Source organism: Xiphophorus maculatus, chromosome 5 (genome assembly GCF_002775205.1).
Source record: "Xiphophorus maculatus strain JP 163 A chromosome 5, X_maculatus-5.0-male, whole genome shotgun sequence".
NCBI lineage: Eukaryota > Metazoa > Chordata > Actinopteri > Cyprinodontiformes > Poeciliidae > Xiphophorus > Xiphophorus maculatus.
The window spans coordinates 28,768,917-28,791,068 of record NC_036447.1 but is presented as its reverse complement, the minus strand read 5'-3'; the positions used below and the strand labels follow the sequence as shown (position 1 = coordinate 28,791,068).

Sequence of the window (22,152 nt, the reverse complement as noted above, 5' to 3'; positions counted from 1 at the left end):
GCTTGTTGTAGCCGCAGGATGAGTCAAGTGCAAATCATCTGAGATGTACGATCGATGAGATCACGCAATGCGCTGCGCTTGTCACAGTCTGAGCTTCTGCACTATGATTACTTAGTTTAACCTGTAGAGGAAATAAAGTATCTGCTCCTCTGTTTACACTACAATAAGTATATTAACACAGCCTCGTATCATTTGGCTTTCCCTGTGCTGTGTCTGTAGACTTATTAAACGTGCCGCAGAAGTCCGACCCCGACCTGACCCGACTATCTGGAAAATAATTTTGGCCCGACCCGGCCTGAATTTTGGGTCAGCCTCGGGTCATAAATCCAAACTCTAGCAAACATGTCGAAGAAGGTGCTGTGGTAAGCAGAGACCAGTCTTTATGGTCTACATGCAAAACACCATGTGGTGAAAAACTTGGTGTGCATCAACCATGAGCTTCTTTAGCATGAACAGAGAAACTGGTCAGTTGTTGGGTCATCTTAAAGGGGCAGTACTATGTGTTTCCTTCCACATAGTTCCATCTTATAGCACAATCAACTAACTGTTACTTTCAGTATATTATAAAAATGCTATAAATATCAAATATGACTCAAAAGATATTTGACTTAGTAATTGAACGCCTTGAAATTGGACCACTGTCTCAGAAAGTCCTGCTCTTTGTGAGACTCCGCCTTCAGGAAGTCATTACAACATGGCTCCTCTATTAACCCTTTAGAAACATTTTTACCAGCATTTTACCAAGGAGTTGCTCATATGATCAGGACAGTAGACTCCAGTTCCACCAAGTGTTTGCTATTTGCTGCTGGCTAGTCTGAAGGAGTTGCTTGAGGGAGTCCCCTAGTGGTCTGCAAGGTACTGCATGTAGACAGGTTAGCCTACCAAAGGATTATGTTTAATGGATAGTTGACTTTAGACTCGGTCACTTAAGGGAAAAGTTGAAGATACCAGTGGATAAAAAACAATGTCAGGGCTCCTTAAGATGGGAGGAATTACTGTCTGTGGGAATATTTTTCAGTTTCTCGGGGTGAGTTGCAAAACTTTCGTTTTTAGTTGCAGAACACTATTATGATACACAACATGCCACAGACACACAGATCTAGGTCTGGTCTAAGTCTGTCCGGTCGGTATCTGTGGCTGTGCTGACTGTGATATGACGTGAGCAGCTTCGTCAAGCTGAAAGAGAATTTCTGTTTCCGTGAGTGTCTTGTTAAATGGGTTGAGTGGTCCTCAGCCTGATGAAGGTTCGACAAACACTGACCTAGAAGATCAAAACTACAGTAAGTTCTCTGTATTAGCTTACATTGTTTATGCTGAAACGTCCTCCAAACTTGAGGAGAACGGCCCAGCATTTATACCTGAATATCATCAGCTCAATTCAAACGTTTTCTCACAAAAAAATAAATAAAAAAGCCTGCAGTGAGGTCAGGGGTCCTAAATGAGACTGTCTGAAGCTTCATCTCTCTCAGCGTCTTCCCCCAGCCTCATTCAGAACACTACATGCATCCACACAACAGACTCAATTCAATTTCTCTGCAGGCCGGGCGCGGCGGCGGCGGAGGGGAGTGAGAACACAGAGATGGCTCTATTGTGTTGCTGCCACCAGGTTGTGCGACTAGAACGAGAACAGAGTTTAATCGAACGCGGCTCAGCAGCTGCCGCCGGCGCCCCCAGTTACCCCCAACGGGTTAAAGGGCCGGATTTTTTTTTATCAGATCCCAGAGTCCCGATTGGGGAAGCAGCTTCCCTTCCACAGGCGGCCAGAAGCGTGTGGGGAAGCACATGTTTAATCTGAGGCGCATGGTAGGCATTATTGCAACAGTCATCATTACTTATTTCCACTGTTTATGAGAACGTCAAACATTTCACATCTTTGTTCTCCTCGGGGGGAGGGAGGGGGAGTTAAGTCGTTGACCCGCTCCGGTTTCATAGTAGCCCACATCGCTTTTAAGGAGAAGCGTCTTAATTTTCCTGGAGGATGACGAGTTCCGACACCCGGGACAGGAGCGTCGCCACACTGTGAAGCATCCGCCGTTTGACTGCCGAGGTCACGTTCCGACAGGCGTAATGGGTTTTAGACGGTGAGACAGTGGCGCTGTGGTCTTGAAATCTGACAGCAATTAGCCTCTTTACATATACACATGGTCACCGTGCACGAGCACACACATTTGGAACGAGTATTTATTCATGTCTGGGAATTAACACAAGTCTGATCTCAGATCAGTCGTATAATCAACTCAGGATGGGAACCTAAAGCGGTTGCATCTGTCAGGAAAGTCTTTTTCTTATATCCTGGGGTTACAGCCCTACCGCCTGTTTGGTACTTTTTGCTTCTTTTTTTATATATTTTCACATACTTTTGAATTTTAGACAGGTTATTTCTACATTTACGTATTTGTTCCATGAATGTCAAACAGCTTTTTGTGGGAAAGAATCTCACAGATGATCCAATTATGTTCTACTAATGCTCAATATCAGCTGATGGAATTGCAGTGACTCATCTGTATTAGTTTTCAAAACTTGGCCCAAAATGGATCCTTGTGACTCGGCAGCATTGTTTGTACCAGAGGTCAGATGTCAGAGCACTTTGTCCCGCTTTTTTGTTTTCGCCTTCTTAAGTCAAAGTTGGTCAAGAATCTGTTTCTGTAATGTTAAAAAGTCTGTCAAAATCTAAAATGTCTCTTCTGTTTCTTCCGTTTATGTTTAATTTTTATTTTTTATTTTGTTTTTCTGCTCGTTCGTCCGTTCTGTGCTGCAGTTCTGTTAATGCGCTGTTGCAAAGAACTGCAGCGATTCATTCAGCATTTCCCGCAAACTGACCAAAAAAAAAACAAACGCGTGAAACTGGCTGATTATTTCTTTGGACAACTGGAATCTAAACATTCCCGTTACCTTACAGAGCAGCTTCTTCAGCAGAGCGTTTATTTACCAAAGCCCCGCTGGATAAAACAGTGGCTGTCTAAACCCTGATTCTATTAGCATCAGTGTTCTGACTATACTTTGCATTAAAAGAGGCTGAAGTTTAGAAACTTAAATGCATAACCTCAACTTTAGCTGAGAAATGTGCATTTAACTTATGAAATAAGCATATTACAGAGCGAGTGAGATGTTAAGGTGACTTATTTTAATTGTTGAAGTTTGCTCAAGTTTCACATGCTGAAGCTTTTCAAGCCTTCATAAAAAAAAAACTTTCCATCTAAAATTTCTCAAAATTCTAGACGGGGAGAAAAAAGAATTAAAGCTTTAATAATCAAACAGTCTGAATAGATTATGCAACAATAATGCAGCCGCAGGATTTTTTGTTTTGCTTTTCATGATTTATTTTGGCGAGAATATTTTACATTTCACAACATTTCCGAGACAGTCAGTGTCAGATGGGGTTGTAGTAGTTTTGGGTTCTTCATTATAGTTTTATTTCAATGTGACTTTTTGTTTGTTCAACTCAGTTCATTTTAGTTTTTATTGTGTTTGCTAGTTTTTATTAGTTACTATTAGCTTAATATTTGTTTAGTTTTTGTTAGCTGTAGTAGTTTTTATTTTTTCATACTTTGGTTCATTTTTAGGTGCAGAATTCATAAATGTTGAAGTATCGTATCGTGATTATGTAAACATTGATTGGGTAATGAATACTCAGCGAAGGTTGCAATTTTTTAAAACTGTATTCAGTTATTGTTCACTCTGGTGTTTTCTCCCAACTTTTGTTGTCTCCATTTTGTGTATTAGTGTACTCTGCTGACACTTGACAGAAAAATACATTTCAATCTGTTCAAAAGTCTAATAAATAGATTCATAAACGTGAAAAGGGAGGACATTATATCTATAATTTCTGTATGTTTTTGTTTTATAAACGCATTGTATAGTTCCAGTTATTCCTAGTTTTTCCTCATAAATTTTTTTTTATTTCCCAATTTCAGTTTTGGTTATCCTGTTAGTTTTAGTTAACCATATTAACCTTGGCGCTAGCATCTGAAAAGGAAATCCTTTTCCTCCCTCTTGCTCTGACCTGTACTGCTGTGTTATCATATTCCAACACCATTTTACGTATTTATCCATCGCGTGGTCACGGCAACGTCTTGGTCACGTTGCATTTAAAGCCGTCCTGATTTTTCTTTTCGCCGCCTGCAGGGAAGCTGACGCAGATCGTGTTCGGACACCGGGACGTGGTGACGTGCCTCGCCCGCTCCGAGTCGTACATCGGCGGAGACTGCTACGTCCTGACGGGCTCCAGAGACGCCACCCTGCTGCTGTGGTACTGGAACGGAAAGCTCAGCAGCATCGGGGAGAGCCCAGGCAGTGAGTGCGCGTCCTGAAAACACACACACACACACGCTCGCACATACACGTGCGTCTGTCTTCCGAGCTCTCGCCCTCACAGACAGTCCTGACTGTGTGATTTACTGCCTCCCTCTGTAAGGTAACAACTAGTTTCATCTGACCAGCCCAGGCCTCCTCCGTACAGATTGGATTTCGCGGCTCTGCGGGACCGGGAACAGCTTTCGATAATGTGTTGGGAGAGAGAGACCGTGTGTTTCTGATGGGTTGTGTGTATGGGGGGGGTTGGAGGGAATCTGTCTTTAATGTGAGTGAAAGTGAGGGCCACTTAGAGACGTTAAACGTGAAGTTGTGTTGGGGGTCGCCCGGCCGACACATGAAAGTTCCCCACCGTCCCGGGGCCAGCGGGGTCAGGCTGGTCGATAAAAGTGAAAAATGTCACAGGCCTCCCCGGCGTTACCATAACATATGGCATCGGCCGCGATCAAAGCGTCGCCGCCACATTGCTCACAACCTCGGCCTCCGCAGTGCTAATTTGGCCGGCTTAGATTGGCGGACATGTTGTTAAGTGATCCATCACAAACGGGATGAAATTTATGACAAATTGTAATTTGTTTAATAAGCCGCTTTGGTTTGTCATATGAAGGAGAGCAGAGGAAGACTTTAAAGTAAAAGGTACATTTATTTATTCAGTTATTTGTTTCAAACAGACAATAATAGAACAGAAATAGAATAGAAACAAACTTCAATGTCCAGGAAAGGACAAACTCAGGTGCAACAGCAACAACACATATGCAGGTTCACACAAGAAGTTCTTAAAGTGTTAAAAGAGCAAATATAAGGAAATAAGATTAACAATAATAATAATAAAAGTGTTCTGTATGAGAGACTCTGACAGGAAAGACTGTAGTTTTTAGAAATAGACATATTGGAGTCACGATCCAAAGGATGTGCAGTCGGATCATGTTTTCAGAAACATACATAATGTATCTGTGCAGAAAAAACAGATGTGCAAAAGGGAGTAAAACTAGAGTAGATGGTTGTGCAAACGTGAAAATACAAAGTAAAAACAGAAAAAAAATCATAGTTAGACAAATGGTCGTGCAATTTTACACACTTTGTTCAAAAAGGAACAAAAAAGATCTGAGGATTCCCTGGATCTCTGATACACATCAACATACAATTACACGCTACTTTTTGAAGAAAAATGTAGATTAATATTTTGTGTCTTTTTGTATGCCATCTATTGAGCTGAGATTGAGTCACAGCTTTTTTTAGCTGCTGTTTTGCACGTGTAAAATTCAGTCTATTTGAGTTTTAGTGGCTCAGTGCTGCAGCTGGAGGGGCAGACAAAGCGCTCATCATCCCATCCCAATGTGACGCTTCGTTGGCCGGGACCGCAGGAGGCTCTCTCTCTCTCTCTATCCGTCTCTCTCACTCTGTCTCACTCTCTCTCTCTCTCTATCCGTCTTTCTATCCGTCTCTTTCTCTCTGTCTCACTCTCTCTCTCTCTCTATCCGTCTCTCTATCCATCTCTCTCTCTCTGTCTCTCTTTCTGACATGATGTTCTTCTGCAACACACTCACACACACCAACTCCAGACAGACAGCATACCTTTAATCTGCTTCCAAATACCAAAAACGACTCAAAAAGCTAAAAAAGAAAAAATCTCCTCCGTGCGCTAGGAACGAGAACACACACTTACAGAAAAATTCCAGCTCGCTCCTAACGACCCGTGGACATCTCACACACCTCATAAGCTTGACGTGAGTCCGTCTGAGTGGCTGATGCGTTCACATGAACGTTCTGACTTATGAACTCCTGGCTTGTCCTCAGACTGGTTCAGATTTTAGATGTGCTACTGCCACCTGCTGGAGAACAGAACTCGTTTCTTCTGCGGAACCGAGCTCCTTTTCTGATCTTTTGAAATTCAAATTGTTTTTTTTGTAAGAGCAGAAGTATTGTATGTAAAATGTATTAATTTGGCCTGTTTGTCTCAATAATATTGTCGTGTTGTGTGCAAAATTGTCCTGAGTTTTTTCTGTCTCTTACAAAAATGACTGCAGAGGGAAGGCCAAACAATATTTATTTTTATGTATAATTGTAAAAGCATTCGTTCCAATCCTCCAATGAACTAAACTAATATTGAACTTAAATATTAGCTTTAAAATTTATTTTGGAAAACAACGGAGGAATAAAAAAATAAATAAAATGGCGGGAAAATAGTGGAGTAGTCGTCTATGTAAAATTATAAAACTTATAAATATATTTCCTGTTATACATTGAAGTGACATATGTATGTATGAATATAAACATAGTCAATGTAGAAAAGATGAGTTTGAAAAAAATAGAAAAATAAAAGCATTTTTATTTTATATATTCAGTTATTTATTTCTTTTCAAACTTCTGCTTCACACCCAAAAACGTACAGTTCACTCTGACAGTGTTTTCTACTTGATGCATAACAGCCTGTGCAGTTTGAACATGCTTAAAACATAGAAATGATTCCCTTCTCCGCTTTAAAAGTGGAATGATGGCTTTAGAGTTAGAGTTATTGTTTTTGTGTCAATCTAAGGAAGCTTTCTGTTTATTCCTGTCAGTGCACTTAAAGGTAAAAATCCGTTTTTAATAGACACTCTGTGTAAAATGTATCCTTCCAATTATATTTTGCTGACGGGTTCACTGTCAGGCGAGCTGGAAACAGAGCCGGTGCTACAGAGGATCAACCTTTCACAAAGTTCTGTTTGTTCAAGTAAGAACGGCTCCCTGAGCCTCCGATTATGCAAATGAGAAACAAGATTAGAGCAGATGTTGTGTGTGGGGCAGCCTGGCCACAGATCCTGCCACCAACGGGAAACGTTTCTCTGTGAAGTAGTTAAAGTCTTTCAGTTTACCGTTTAATGTCGCCGCACGAAACGCACGGAGTTCAGATTTGACAGAAAACATCCGTGCCTGTTTTGGACGCACTCGTATGTGGACTGATTCCTCCAGAAACTTTCTCACTCTGAAAAGTTTGTGTTCGACATTATTAAGTAGATATTTGAAAAGATGTCATCAAAATATTTCCCAGTCTGACGCATCACTCAGCTTTTCCCAGTTGAAGGGGCAGTGGTGTGTAAAACGACTTTTTGAGCTTCACTTCATGTTATAATGTTTTTCCCTCATCAAAAGCATACCTGGAGTGTTGCCTTGATTCTTTCACCCATGTTTGAGAGAGCCTTTAATCTCCATGGCAACCATTCGGCTGTGCAAAACGGCTGGAGAGACCGACGCTTCTGAACATCTGCCTCACAGAGCAGAGCAACCCTGTGACTCCGCCCACTCGGCTCCTTCAGACTAGCCAGCAGCAATTAGCAAACACCTGGTGGGTCTGCTGAGCTCATTATAGGAGCTGCTTCTCAGTGTAAACGTTGTTGAAAGGTTAAGAGAGGAGCCATGTTGTGATGAATTTCAGTAGGTGGAGTTTCAGGAAGAACAAGATTTTCTTAAAGAGACGGAGGCCCAATTTCAAGGCGTTAAATTAGGAAGTCAAATTTCTTTTAAGTCATTTTTGATATATGCAGCATTTTCATAATTGAAGTTAACAGAGTAGGTACTTGATTACACTGTAAAATGTGCCTGGAAAACTTAACTAACACCCTTCAAGTTTAGCTGAACATATATTTTAATAGTGTTTTAATGACCTTTTTTTTGTCTTATTTTTATCTATTAAAGTGTATAAAACGCTCTTTCTTTCCTTTTATTTTGCATGAAATAAAGCAAAATGACAAAACTGAAAAAAAAGTACATTTGATTCACATCCAGCACCTCGAGACCAATGCCCAACAGTAACTACATATTTACTACTTAATGTAGCGATTTCCATAACTCCTGCTCTGTAAAAGGAAGCTGTGACCGGTTAATGTCCCTAAAACAAGTTTAATACAAGTGTACGTCCACACGGAGACACCCGATCCCCTCCTCCGCCTCCGAGCTCCGAGTACAGGTATGAAATTGCAGACATATGTCTCTCTAATTGAAACCAAACTTTAGGTGCAGGCTCCAGCCTGCCTCAGTTTGTTCCCTTTATCAGCTCTGTAGATCTTCTCGGTGAAGTCCGGCTCGGTTGTCCCGGACTCCGCCGGCTCACGGGTCATGTGTTTGCTTTTAGTGAGAACGAGGCTGTTAACTGGATGAAATGTGCTTGTTTGGGCCGCCGGCGCTCTGACGGGATCAGGGGCGAGCTTGGGCGGCTGCAAAGTGGACAGCTTGATGTTTTAAAAAAAAAAGAAAAGAAAAAGTCCAAACAATCAACTGGAGTTAAATCCTATGAGATCAGTCGTCGGAGACAAATTTGCTGCTGTTTTGATTTCCCCGTTTCAAAACATGTCCTGTAAGAACATCGAGAAACTTTGCTCATATTGAGGCGTCTCCTCGTTTGCGCCGTGCAGCTGCATTTAGACGGGAGCTGCACGAGCTCACGCTTCTAAACTGCAGCGTTAGCTGGCGCAGTTGAAAACGTGTTGTTTATTACCGCCGTTTACGGCCAAGACGTGTTCATATCAGAAACTTTATGCTTCCTATTCCCAGAAGCTGCGAGGCGGATGTTTGAAGAAAAGACTACATTGTTTGGTGAACACAAAAAAAAAAAAGCCTGGCTGTTGCACTTTTCAATATGTTATGTGGTTATAAAGACAAGCGGCGTATTTTATTGTGATAGAGCAACGCAAAGTAGATCATAGTTGTTTCTTATTATGATCATTTTTATTTATTGTGGTGGCAATAAATATTTATTAATGATGGGGAACTGATGTGATCAGAAATGTTGCTTTTACTGTTTTCTCCACTGTTTCTTTGACAAGAGGATCAGTAAATATCAGTAAATTTGAAAATATGATTCAATGTAGTGACTTTATGCAGTTTATGGAGGTAAAATCCACTTCTTTAAGTCGGTGGCGTCCTGAAGAATTCAAGTGGGAATGTTTTTCAAGAGTGGTATTTGTGTTTGTAGCGATAAATCGTTATTGTGATAAATGATAATATTGTCATTTTGAAACCATTTTCAAGTAACATAATGGTGATGGCATAATAAATTCAAAGGCACAAGAACTTCTGCTCTTGACACCACTTTGTTAAAAATGTAAATTCTGTTGCGACACCTCCAGGCGCTGCAACCATCTTCTGATGTCTATTTATTTCTCATTTTGTACTATTTATTTCTTTATCTTTGTATATTATGTATATACACATAACCTGCATCTTAACTCGAGTCGAGCAAATCTCAATCTCGTTGTAATCTGTTGATGACAATGACAAATAAATCTTATCTTATCTTATAACAATAATAATGCAAGTTTGCCCTCTCAAAGGACAATGAGCTTTAATTTTAGCTGAGAACACTTCACTCTGGAACTGGAATATATTTTAAATATCCAAAATAAAAAATGAAAACCAAAAACAGTAAATAAAACGGAAATGAAAAACACACAACAGGAACCATAAAATGAATCAAGATGTCTTTGTAAATGAAATTGGCCTTCAAAAAAATGTTAATCGTCAGAATGAAAGTTATTGGGACAGGCTGAGTTATCAAAATATCATGATATCAAGCCTTAAATATTTTTATCTGTTTAGTGTGTCAGATCATTCAAAGAGTATGGAGAAACTACAAATGTTGGTTATAAAACAGATGGGATTAAATCGAGGTCATTAGAGGCTGATAATGTCTTTAACTTTTAACCTTTCAGCAGCTCAATGACTGTAAACACTTAAAGCTGTCAGTGAGTGCATTAGGTCAGAATATAGTCATGTGTTAGAATGGTCCAGTCAAAGTCCACGCCACAAAACCCAGAATCAGTGGCTAAATTCCAAATGCGTTCTCTCCAGTCTGAGCTTGAGATCTTTTCCCAAAGAACAAAATTCAGTTCTGCTTCCAGCTGAAACTGGAGTAAAAGGCTGGAATTCATGCCACACGTTTTTAGTTTTAAATGTCTTAAACCGTTTCTGTAAAACCTTGTTTCACTTCCTCCACGTCACAAAACCTTCCACAGAAAGGTTTTCCTTTCTGTCCGTCTGCTGCATAACAAATTCCACTTGAGACGCTAACTGGTGATTGAGACGGAATCAGAAACAACTCTAAGGGCGTGAAAACGTACAAATCTGTGGATTTAAACACACAAGTGCTGATCTTGACTTTCAGCTGGTATTGATGGGGTTATTTAAGAAGAGACCCCCCCCCCCTTCACCCCCCAATGAGCCGTGAACCAGAACTGAACTCCGACAGACAGACTCATGCTGGCGACCTTTACAGTTCCCTCTGTTGCATCCAAATCAAAGCTTTTACACTTTGACCAAACGTGCAAATTCTACCCACCGTCATAAATTCATCTGTGTTTACCATCACATGTACTCTAGGAAAGCCTGATCTGGCGCGTATGTGCAGCGTCTGGTCGGACGGAAGGTGATTTCGATGATTTGTGTTGTCATTCGCCCTGACAGCTTCGAACCAAAACTAAATTACACAAATTTCATGACTTCAGTCTGAGTTCCCCTGGTCTTGTGTTGCTCTGCCTGCCCGACGCAGAAACATCTGGATCCAGTAAAGGCCGTCATGCAGAGAAGGTTTTAGACCTTGGAGGAGGCAGAGTGTGGGAAATATCTGCATGTGAAACAAAATGGATTAAAATCTTAAGGATGCAGAGGGAGGGGGGAGGGGGGGCTGTTGGTGGAGAGCCATGAAGTTCTCCGGTCCAGGGAATGACGGAGTGTAAGAGTCATTGTAGATACCTCGGAAATTTTGAGATTCGCGTCAGGAATTTTCTAGAAAAAAAAACAAAAACTAGAACATTTCTGAGCTTGAAACGTCAAAAGTTTGCTGGAAATTTTTTTGGGAGAAAATTCTCACAAAGGTTTTAGAAAAAACTTGGACGTTTCAGGATTTGAAAAGTTGAAAAATTGCGAGAAAAAAAAAACCCTGAAAAAACTTTGAAATCAATTTCAGCAATTTTCAAGACAAAACTTGGAAATTTCTGCGTTTGAAAAGTTGAATATTTGCTTGGAAAACCCCCCAAATTTCCAAGTTTTTGTTCTTTTTTTTCTCTTGAGAATTGCTGAAATTGATCTAAAACTTTCTGAGCTTGAAAAGTTGAAACCTCTGCTGATCACTGTTGTATTTAGAAATCTTGAACATTTCTGGGATGAATCTGAGAAAAGTTTGAAAAGTTTAAAATTTGCCTGGAAAAAAAAAAGCTCTTGAAAATGTTTCTTGTAGAAAATTTCTGAGATTAATCTCAATTAGATTTTTTTTTCTTCTAGCAGACATTTGACTTTTCAAACTCAGAAATTTCCAAATTGTTTTCTAGAAAATTTCAAAGATTTTTTTCCTCCTTTTTTCTATCTACATTGAGCCTATTGTACATAATGGTGAGTAACATAAAATGAAACAATAATGAATCTGTCTGAATCTTGCTCTCTAACTCTACTGATGGCTCCTGTGTTTAGCCAAAACTCTGCATGAGAAAATAACATCCAACCTTTTTGCTCCCCCTAGTGACTGAAAACTGTAACTGTTTGTTAAAATGTGAGGATCTGAACTGTTTGTGTCTTCCAGCAGAGTTTACCACACCGAGGGCCATCCTGACGGGACACGACTGTGAGGTGACGTCTGTCAGCGTTTGTGCTGAGTTGGGTCTCGTCATCAGTGGCTGCAAGGGTGAGGCCGGCCGCTTCTCTGCGTCCGTGTAAAGCCTTCCTCTGATCCGACTAAATAACTAATCATTTGTAAACCATTGAGGCTTTGTTTGATCAATTCCTACTAAAACGTGTTTTATTTGGAGTTTTTGGCCGTTTTTAACCACAGCAGATGAGGAAACTTCTCCATATCCTCCGTTTTTGCCAAAAAATAGGTTTTCGGTTTCTTAACATCTTCCAAATTTTTCTTTTGAAAGCTGAGCGTTTTTGTTTTCACGGTGCTCCGTTTACTTTGACTTGGCCACTGAAACAGTTGAACCTTTGGCATCCTTTGAAGCGGAGTCGGGCTGCAAGGTGTGTTTGTGAGATTTCTATAAAAAAAAAAAAGAATACTGAATCTGGTTGGCATCATGTTTTCTGACACGACTTATGAACTTCTTTTTTTTTTGCCTTTTAGACTGAGAGACGTTCACTGTAAACTTGTGTTTTATTTCAATTCATTCATAACAGAATAACCTGAAAAACATTTGACTTCTCAAACAATTAAAACTTACTTCAGTCATTATTGTAAATGGCAGTGTTGAGAAAGACATTGTTATATTATATTATGATGATTTTGTTGCATCTGTAAAAATCATGAAAATGCCAAAGTCTTTCTTTGATTTTTAGAAATTGACCTTTTTATAAGTTATGTATTATAATGATGATAGGAAATTTGAAACGATCATCTCTTTTTTTTAGCAAACTAGAATACCTTCTTTTTTTTTAAATTGTTGTGCAGATGATTTCACTGATAATACATTTTTTTTCCATAAGTGAAATAATCTTTCAACATTCAGAAATTGACTTAAACAAAGCTGCTATTTCCTGCTGAAAATGACTGATAATGTCTAAGTTAGTTTAGTCTTATTTAAAGTGTACGAACATGTTTGCACTAGAATCCAGACCAAAATTACTCTTAACATTTTGTGATTTTGCAGTGCAGTTGAAGTTTGAGTTGAGTTCAGCGAGTTCCTCATTTCTGTTTGTTATGGAAGGAAAAAACATTTTCAGGCATCAGTCATATTATTTCCAAAATAAGTGTTTTCTTTTTTTAAAGTTTACAGATTGTCGTCATTACACACACACACACACACACACACACACACACACACACACACACACACACACACACACACACACACACACACTCAAAAGATAAATCAGTTTCATATATTAAGCGTAGCTCTGTGTCTCCCTGTGTGTAGAGGGTCCTTGCCTGGTCCATTCCATGAACGGAGACCTGCTCCGGACCCTGGAGGGCCCGGAGAGCTGCCTGCGGCCCCAGCTCATCCAGTCCTCCAGCGAGGGCCACTGCATGATCTACTATGACAAGGGACACTTCTGTCTCTTCAGCGTCAACGGCAAGCTGCTGCGCCACATGGAGGTGCAGGACAACATCAAGGTGAGGAAACGGCCGTTTCTCCTCAGGCTCTCCCCAGACGCCGCTTCCGTCTGGACGTCTGCGCCACATCTGGGGCGTTCAGGGTTGGGGGGTCGTGAGGGGAGGGGGGGGTGCAGTCCAGACGGAGCGCTGATTAAAGGCCGGGCTCGGTTCGGATCTGAGGCGAAGGTCAGGACGCCTCAGGACAAAACGGGAGGGCTCCACGTCTCGCCCTCCCCGTTCCACCGCATCCAGCAGAGGAAGCGCTCCCGTTTGATCCACGGATCCGGTGTCGGGTCGGATTGCGACGGTGGCGGGAAACGCTCCAGAGCAGCGGTCAGTCCTGGACCCCGACACCATTAACTACCCCAGAGCGCAGGAGGACACATTCCCCCCGCTGCCCACATTTCCTCCCTTGTGGCCGGAGCGACACAAGATAGCGGCTTCCACCTTTGGTTTCCAGGCCCTTTTGTTTCCGCTTTGGCCTGGGAAATGTAAGCTAGCTCTGACAGACAGCTGCACGCCTGTTTCCTATTAAAGGGCCGGTATTATGTTTTTCCCAGCCACATAGTGCCATTTATTGCACAATCAAGTAACTATGTTAACTTCAGTTGTTATAAAAATGCTTTATATATCAAATATGACTTCAAATAAATTTGACTTTGTAATTTAAGGCCTTAAAATTGGGCCTCTGTGTCTTTAAGAAGCTTCTGTTCTTTCTGAAACTCCGCCTTCAGGAAGTCATCACAACATGGCTCCTCTATTAACCCTTTAGCAACGTTTTTACCAGCGTTTCACTGAGAAGTAGCTCCTATAATGAGCTCAGTGGATATTTGCTAATAGTTGCTGGCTAGTTTGAAGGAGCTGAGTGGGGATTCATGGGGAAGGGCTGCTTGGTAATGTGGAGACTTGGAAAGGTAAACCTGCCACAATAGCAAATTTTGCTGGACGATAAATTGTCCCAGAAGTTATTACGATAAGCGATAATATTGTTGTTTTGAGACTATTTTCAAGTAACATATCAGTAACGTCATAATAATTCAAGAACACATTGTGACAGATCAATAAACTTTAAATTCTAATGAACATTTAACACTGGAAATAAAGACTTTTATCATCCAGTTTTTGTTAAAAAGAGGAAAACAGTAAATCATGCAAATGGAAATGATTGAGCTCGTTTTAATTGATCGTGCCTTTAATAGATTTATTGCGACAGAGCTAGGTCTGCCCAGGCGATTTGCCCAGCAGAAATGGTTGCCATGGGAGATTAGGTGATTTCTCAAACATGAATGAAAGAATCAGAGCAGCACTCCAGGTACGTTTGTGATGAGGAAATAACTTTAGAAATGAATTAAAGCTTGAAAAAAAGTATTTTACACAACACAAACAGAAACTTCTCGTTTCCAGGCTCCTAACCTGTAAAGCCACAAATAGACAGAAACATGGACTGAGCCTGTTATTGACTCTGCGGGGCGAGAGGGGGTGGGGGGGCGTTTCATTTTCAATCTGTCCTAATTTTTCCTAGTTGTGTTTAAAAAGTTACTAATGATGCTTTTCAGATTAACGTTGTAGTTTTTCCCCCCACATTTCTTCTGCACAGACAAAGCCAGGCGGACTTGGTCTCTCCTGGACCTGCAGTAAATTCCCTCCGTGTCACGCAGCATTAAGAAAACCCAACATGTTGAACTCAGGCTTAGCCCCCCCCCCCCCGACCCCCTGATTCCAGCCGCTATTTAGTACAGCCGTGTACATACCAGAATCAATCTTCTCTGCCCTCTGAGGCTCGGCGCAGTGTGACTCCAGGATAAATAAGTGTGTGTCCTGGCCTGCTGCACTTGGAAGCGGAGAGTAAAAACGCGCTGGCCGCCACTTTATAGAGGTCTGGAGTCGGAGTCGGGACGACAGCCTAACAGTCGGCATCCTGCTCTAATAGCGGATTTGGGTGACGGGGGAGCCATGCTGAATAGATTACGTTCTTTTAAGTTATAGCGCGACTCAAGCAGTGTAACCATCTCTGCAGTTTTTTTTAACGGCCTCTGTCAGTGTGACGGGGCGGGGGGGTAAGAGCTCCATAAATTAAAAGTTTTACCTTCTTCAGCCTTGAATCCACCCATCCGTCTCTGAAATATGGGGACGAAGGCCGCACATGTTTCTGCACCACTTTTTTTTTTTCTTTTTTCTTTTTAGTCATCCGAGCCGAGTCGGTCATGTTGGCCCCTACAGAGACGTCGGCCATCTTGTTTGGCCGCCCAGTGGCAAAGCGGCTGATTTATAATGTCTGTCTGCAGCCTCCTACCTGGCTGGGCTGACATGTCTGCCAGCGCTGCTGCTTCCTGCTGCGCTGCACTCGGGTCATAAACTCCCTCAGCAGAACGCATCGCAGTGCATTAGGCCGCCGCTGGCCGCCGCGCGCCTTGTTTTCAGGGGTTTGTTAGTTAACTATGCTGGTAGTTTGCAAAAGTCACAACGATGGTTTTCACAGAAAAATAAATCACAAAAATAATCTTGGTTTAGTTTCTAGTGCAAATATCTTAGAACACTTGAAATAAAACAAAAGTAACTTACAAGTAACATTTCAGCAAGAAATAAGAGCTTATTTTAAAAGTTCATTAATCTTGATGATAAAAAAAAGTTAGAATTCCACTGGTAGTTTCACTTTTAACAAGGAAAAAGGTCTAGTAATAAGTGAAATATTCAGTGGAACTAATAACTTTTCATTAATATTATTGAATTATTGACTTGAAACAAGTGCCTATATGTTGCTGAAAAGTTACTCGTAAGTTAGGAAACTTGGAATAGGACAAAACTAGAAACTAGACCACTAGAAAACCTGTGACCAGATTCAGACCAAGTTAAATAAAACCCATCCACTGCAAAAACACAAAATCTTTCCAAGTGGTTTTGGGCCAGTTTCTGGTCCTAACATCTTACAACACTTGAAATAAGACAAAAATAATTTGCAACTAACTTTTCAGCAAGATTTGGGAACTTATTTTATGTCAGTAATTCCTTAATGTTGAAAAAGTTCCATTTGCAGATTTTCATTTGAAAAATGGGTAAGATGTCTTGTAAATGAGATAATCTACAGTGTTTTTTAAAATCAATATTAAGGAGTTATTGTCTGAAAACAAACTCCTGTATCTTGCTGAAAAGTTGCTGGCTGGTTTTCTCTGATTTCAGTTGTATTGAATGATTTCTTATTTCAGGTATACTGAGATATTTTGGACAAGAAACTAAACCAGAAATTCTTGGTAAGATTTTGTGTTTTTCAGTGTCAAGTCTGGCAAAAAAAATAAAAATCAAAAATCAAATATGAAGCCAACATTCAACGCCACTAAAAAAACAAAAAACAGTCGAAGTGCAATTTGCAAAGTAACATTTGACCACATATTACCAGGAATGTATGCAAATCCACAATCATTTCTAAATTGTTCACCTAAGTTTTTTTCTATTTATATTTCTATTTATTCATTCCACTTTTTAAAAAAATAAATAAATAAAAGTTAAAAAATCATAAACAGATCTGTCACTGATCTTCCTGTTGGGTGGATGCAAACGTCTGACCTGACATGCAGCTAAAGCTCCTGACATTTAAGACGGAACAACGGAAAGAGTTTCGATTTCAAAATCCAATATTGTCATAAAACTGATAAACAGGCTGAGAACATTTCGCTCCACAGAAATTCAAACTGACGGTGAAGCGACAAACTCTCTGATTTCAGACTGGATGGATTGACCTTTTTTTCTAACACGTGGATTTAGTTCCCAAAACTAATCGAGGAACCGGCCGATACAAATGTGAGACGTCTTTCACACGTTGGAAGCAAAACCAAATCCTGTTCGCTTATTTTGTCGGCATCAGAAGCTGCTGCCCAGTTCTGTGCCGCTACGCAGTTGATGCTTTTTATTATGTTTTGTTTTTTTTCCCAGTAAAAAATCAGGAATCTTGATCTGAAATGAATTCTGGGTTCGTTTGCTGCGGCTGGGTGAAGTAAAGCCGTCTATGTTTTCAAATCTCTGCTCTCAATTATTTGCCGTTTGAAACTTTAGAAACTTTCAAAACAAGATGTAGAAAAGTTTGGAGCATAAACACTAATCATTTCCTCAATCCCAGTTTGTTTGCTTTTTTCTCGTTTGAGGGATTGTTTCTGTTTTCACACCGAATCGACTTCCTGAAATCGACTCATTTCAGCTTTAAGTTTCCTGTATTTTTTTGTTTTTTTGTTTAGTTGTTTTTTTTCGTCCATTAAACTCGAGCCTAATTAAACACACATGCCGCTGACGACTGAAGCACTGAGCCGCTCCACGGAAAAGCTCCGGCGGCTGGAAGACGTCCGTCCCTCGGCGCCGTAAGAGCGACGGACGACATGAAGCTCTCGCCGTCAGAGCAAACACTCGGCCTCGTCATTTCGTCGGCTACGGTTACGCACTGATTGATGCCTCTGACTCTCTGAGTTTGGGCTTCCAGCGCGCGCCGGGCCCTTAATGGTCTCCAGCACACGACTTGATTTGTGTTCATCCGATTCCTGAGGGAGCCGTTTGGGCCGCTGCAGTTTGCAAGAAAAGCAGATGAAACGAGTAAATCTCCGAGTTCTGCTCTTGGGAGACATCTTTAGTGGAGTGGAGGAAAGTGTGTGTGTGTGTGTGTGGGTGTGTGTGTGTGTGTGCGCGTGTGTGTGTGTGTGTAAGTACAATGTGGAGATATTTGTTGGACCAAAACACTCAGAGGTGTGATGGTTGCTTTGTCGTTGCAGATGATCTGATCGCCCGTCGTCGGGAGGATTTACGGCTGAAACGAGGCGTTTATTAAACACTTTGCCTCTTTTTCTCACTCTTCCATTCAATCAAACTACATTTATTGTTTTCATGTTCGTCACTTTTGTTTTTTTCCATTACAAGCTTCACGAGAGCACCAATAGTATATTGACGTATCAAAAACATAAATACGTAGTTATTGTGTGCTGCTTGCTAAAAGTAATGTTTGACTTAATGTAACTGATGTTTTGGCGTAACTTACTAAATAATTCAGTTTTTGTTTTGGCCTTTTTTTTTTCTATTTGTTTGTGGAGCGTTGACAGTAACGATCCAGTCTAATCCCTGTAATCTACAGTTGGGGGGAAACGGCGTTTGGTTCTCAGATACTTTTCTAATCTTTTATCGTTAAATACCATAAAATATTATGGTGAACATTTATTGTACATTTTCCCGGAATAAAGTGTCATTTTACAGCACAGTGTAACAACATCTGTTACCTTCAGATGTTGTAGAAAAAAATACTGTATTCATCAAACACGACTCAAGATGTTTGACTTCACAGTTTGATGCTTTGATATTGAAGTTCTGTCTCTTTAAGAAGCTCCTGCTCTTTCTGACATTTAGCTCATCAATGCTCCTCCGTTAAACCTTTAGCAACCGTGATTAGCAGCGTTGCACCGACATGAGTCCAGCAGATGCTCAGTTCCACCAGGTGTTTGCTAACAGCTGCTGCTGCTAGTCTGGAGGAGCTGAGTCCTGTGAGGCCAAAGCTACTCGCTTAGGCTCCTGTAAATGGTTGCCATGGAGATTTAATGATTTCTCAAACATGCGTTAAAGAATTAAGGGAACAATGCAGGTATGTTTATGATGAGGGAATAACATTACAGCAAGATGTAAAACTGAAAAAAGTCTGTTTTATAATACTGCCTCTTTAGGTCCATATCAGCCCTTGTGTTTACAACATTTTCACATTATTTTATAGAATTGCCCTCTAAGTTGTGTGATTTGGGTCAAATGTTCGAGCTTCACTCAACAGTTTTCTGTAATTCCTGCTGCCTGACTGAGGAGTGTTAGGCGGCCTTGCTAACACACACTTTGTCAGATCAGCACAGAGAGACTTCAGACTTCAGGAGCTTTGACTCCACGTGATTCACTTTGTTGTCACTTTGTAACTAACTTATTGTCTATTTGGAAGAGACATTTGTGCCAAAGTGTCTCGATATGTTTCTTCAATATTTCTGCCGAATGTTCTTTTTTTTTTTTTTGTTCTATTTTGTCAGAGTGGTCCATCTGCACAGGCCCTGCAGTCTGAATTACTGTCAGACAATCAGAAAACAGTTTCATTTTGATGTAGCGTAAACAAACCCCTGTTGTTTTTTACTGCGTATGTTTTTCCTTGTTTCTACAGCATCGTGTTGTGCAGAGATCGTTGTCATCAGTTGCAGTGGAGTAGCATGCTAGATGCAGAGTTGGACTAACAACCTGCCCGGTTCTGCCCAACAGGCCATGCTGCTGAGTCGGGACGGTCAGTATTTGCTGACGGGTGGAGATGGTGGAGTCGTGTCCGTCTGGCAGGTGTCTGACCTCAAACAGCTCTTCACCTTTCCTGGCTGTGACGCAGGGATCCGCTCCATGGCAATGTCACATGATCAACGGTAAGACCCAAAAAACCTCAGCCTGAGACCTCAGGTGAGACAAGCCAGTGGGTAACTTGACCCACCCACTATATCAGTAACCAGTTGATGTCATGTGACCATTAATTCTCCAGGTGGCGTTCATTTTGTCCCTGTCAATGTGACTAGGAGAATCATGTGGTGTGGTATTGATGGGTCTGGTTCATTTACAAAAACAGTTTTTTGCGAATCAAAGGTCTTTCTTTTTTTTTCATGTTTCTGCTTAAATGACTTTTATGTGAAAGCATATTTAGCCTAAACATATTTACCATTCATGTTGGTGAGTTTCCTGGCCGATTACCGATTATCTTTAAAAAGCCTGACCTGCCGATTCCAAATTTGACCAACGCTGATTTTTTTTTTTTCTTTTGTTTTGGTCTGAAATGTTGCTAAATGCAGCAAGAAAGTTGCTGAAGTGGCAACAACTATTGTTAACTGCAATCGTTCAGACATAACCTGGTTGGGCCGGTCTGTCGGTCAGATTCTCACTGCAGATCACATGTGGTTGGTTTTTAGACCTTTGCTGATGTAGATAAAATCGATGGAAGTATTGTCCGATCACAGATCCCTCAAATTAAGGAAAACGGGCCCAATCTTATGGCGGTCCCCTACTTTAAATGGTACATTTCCTGTATCTGTGTAGCGCTTCATCAGGTCCGGAGGCGCTTCACGCTACATTCACACACTGATGGTTCTGCAGCCACACTGTAGACAGTGCATACAATTATGCAGAACAGCTAATAACAGACTTTACTTCTGCTTTTATAACGGAAAACATTGGTGATTTCTGAAATGACCTTTCTCCAAAGTTAGTAAGAAGGGCCACAAGTCTACACACCCCTACTATGTAAACAGAAACTTTTTCATAAACTTTCTAAAACGCTTTTCTGAAAGGAGCTTGATGGAGTTGTTAACTTAGACATATGTTGTTGTCTTCTGCTTCATGGAGCGAAGTCAAATCAGCAACTGTCGGTCATCAGATGTAGCACGAAAAACAAGCAGCTCCCGTCACAATCCCGTGTTCGCACGGCAATTATTTTCACATTTGTACTGATGTTGCTTCTGTCCCGCTTCCTCCTCAGGTGCATCATCACTGGCATGGCGTCTGGCAGCATCGTCCTCTTCTACAACGACTTCAACAGGTGGCATCACGAGTACCAGACCAGATACTGAGGTCCAGACCGCAGCGCCTCCAGCTGTCCCGACGTGAACTCTTATCACACGGCGCTGTTCTGCCAACAGCTCCGCGTTCTGAATGTATCTCGGTGGAAAGAGGGAGGGGGGAGGAGGATCTGTTCTGTAAGAGCAACAAACTATTTTTAAAAAAAGGGCATTGCTATATATTTTGTAGATCAGATAGAAAACGTTTCCTATAACTCTTTAAGGTGGGGGGGTTCTGTAACGGTTTGAGTGGAAATGATCTATTTTTAGCTGTAAGAGTCTATTTTCATCTCCTCCAGGAATAGAGCAGGGGGGACGGGAACATGTTAGGCTGAAAAATCCAAATATTTATGTACTTTGGATTGAGTGATTTGTGTTGGTGTGTGTGTGTGAGGGGAATAATTATTGAACTATGCTTCACTTGAACATGCTTTTTTTTTCTTATTCTGGAAACACAGCAAGTAGGTAGGAAATGTTTGAATAAAAAAAAAAAACTATGTACTTGACAGAAAGATGAGCAAAGAGAGAAAACTTAGTGATACTATCTATATACACGCCGTCCTTATTTAAGATATCTGCTCCCGCTGTGCTTGCTCTGATTGTTTATGTGTGAGGCTCATATTCAGCAGTTATCAGTTTATTTAATGTCTAAGATCCAAAACTTCCCCGTTATCAGCCGTTTAAATAAGTCTGCCTTCGTTCAAAGACTCATTTCTTTTACATTTCCTCTAGTGGTGAGCTAGTTCCTCTAAAACCTCAACTCTGACTTTAGTCTCCAAAGCAGCAAAGATCAGCGTGAGAAGTGCAGCGAAAGGATGAACTTTTTCCCATTTCTGCTTGTTTTATTGTTTTAAATCATATTCATTAATTTACAGAATGAATTGTTTTTGACACGTTGTCCAGCAACAAATTGTTGCCACAAATCGTCTCTTGAACAAGCGTCCACCTCCAGCATAAGTGATTAGTAAGAATACATTCCTGTCTATAAAGTCTGTGCTTTGTCATTTTGTCTCTGATCATTTGAAGATGAACTATAACTCATTATTTTTGCAATCATTTGGAGTGTTTTCGTTTGCCGAGTTCTGACAATAAAAATGAATTTTATTACTTGAGCTGACCTGAATGAATGTTTTCTTCCTTTTCTGTTTGGTTTTATTCGAAATGCACAGCGCCCTCTAGTGGTCAATATTTGGACTCACA

General features: G+C 40.8%; 1 protein-coding gene across 7 annotated transcripts in view; it reads left to right on the top strand.

Moving 5' to 3' along the window:
* The window catches only part of lrba (LPS responsive beige-like anchor protein), a 233,153-nt gene extending 211,089 nt beyond the window's left edge, over positions 1 to 22,064 (top strand). For 5 of the 7 annotated variants that reach the window (XM_023334195.1, XM_023334197.1, XM_023334194.1 and 2 more), the window contains 5 exons: positions 4,126 to 4,293; positions 11,861 to 11,962; positions 13,188 to 13,384; positions 19,622 to 19,773; positions 20,874 to 22,064. In XM_023334195.1, the coding sequence (XP_023189963.1) occupies positions 4,126 to 4,293; positions 11,861 to 11,962; positions 13,188 to 13,384; positions 19,622 to 19,773; positions 20,874 to 20,964 (710 nt within the window). In that variant the 3' untranslated portion in view covers positions 20,965 to 22,064. The remainder of the gene's footprint in view (positions 1 to 4,125; positions 4,294 to 11,860; positions 11,963 to 13,187; positions 13,385 to 19,621; positions 19,774 to 20,873) is intronic. The other 2 variants (XM_023334198.1, XM_023334196.1) reach the window with 1 other exon arrangement.
* The last annotated feature ends 88 nt before the right edge of the window (positions 22,065 to 22,152 follow it).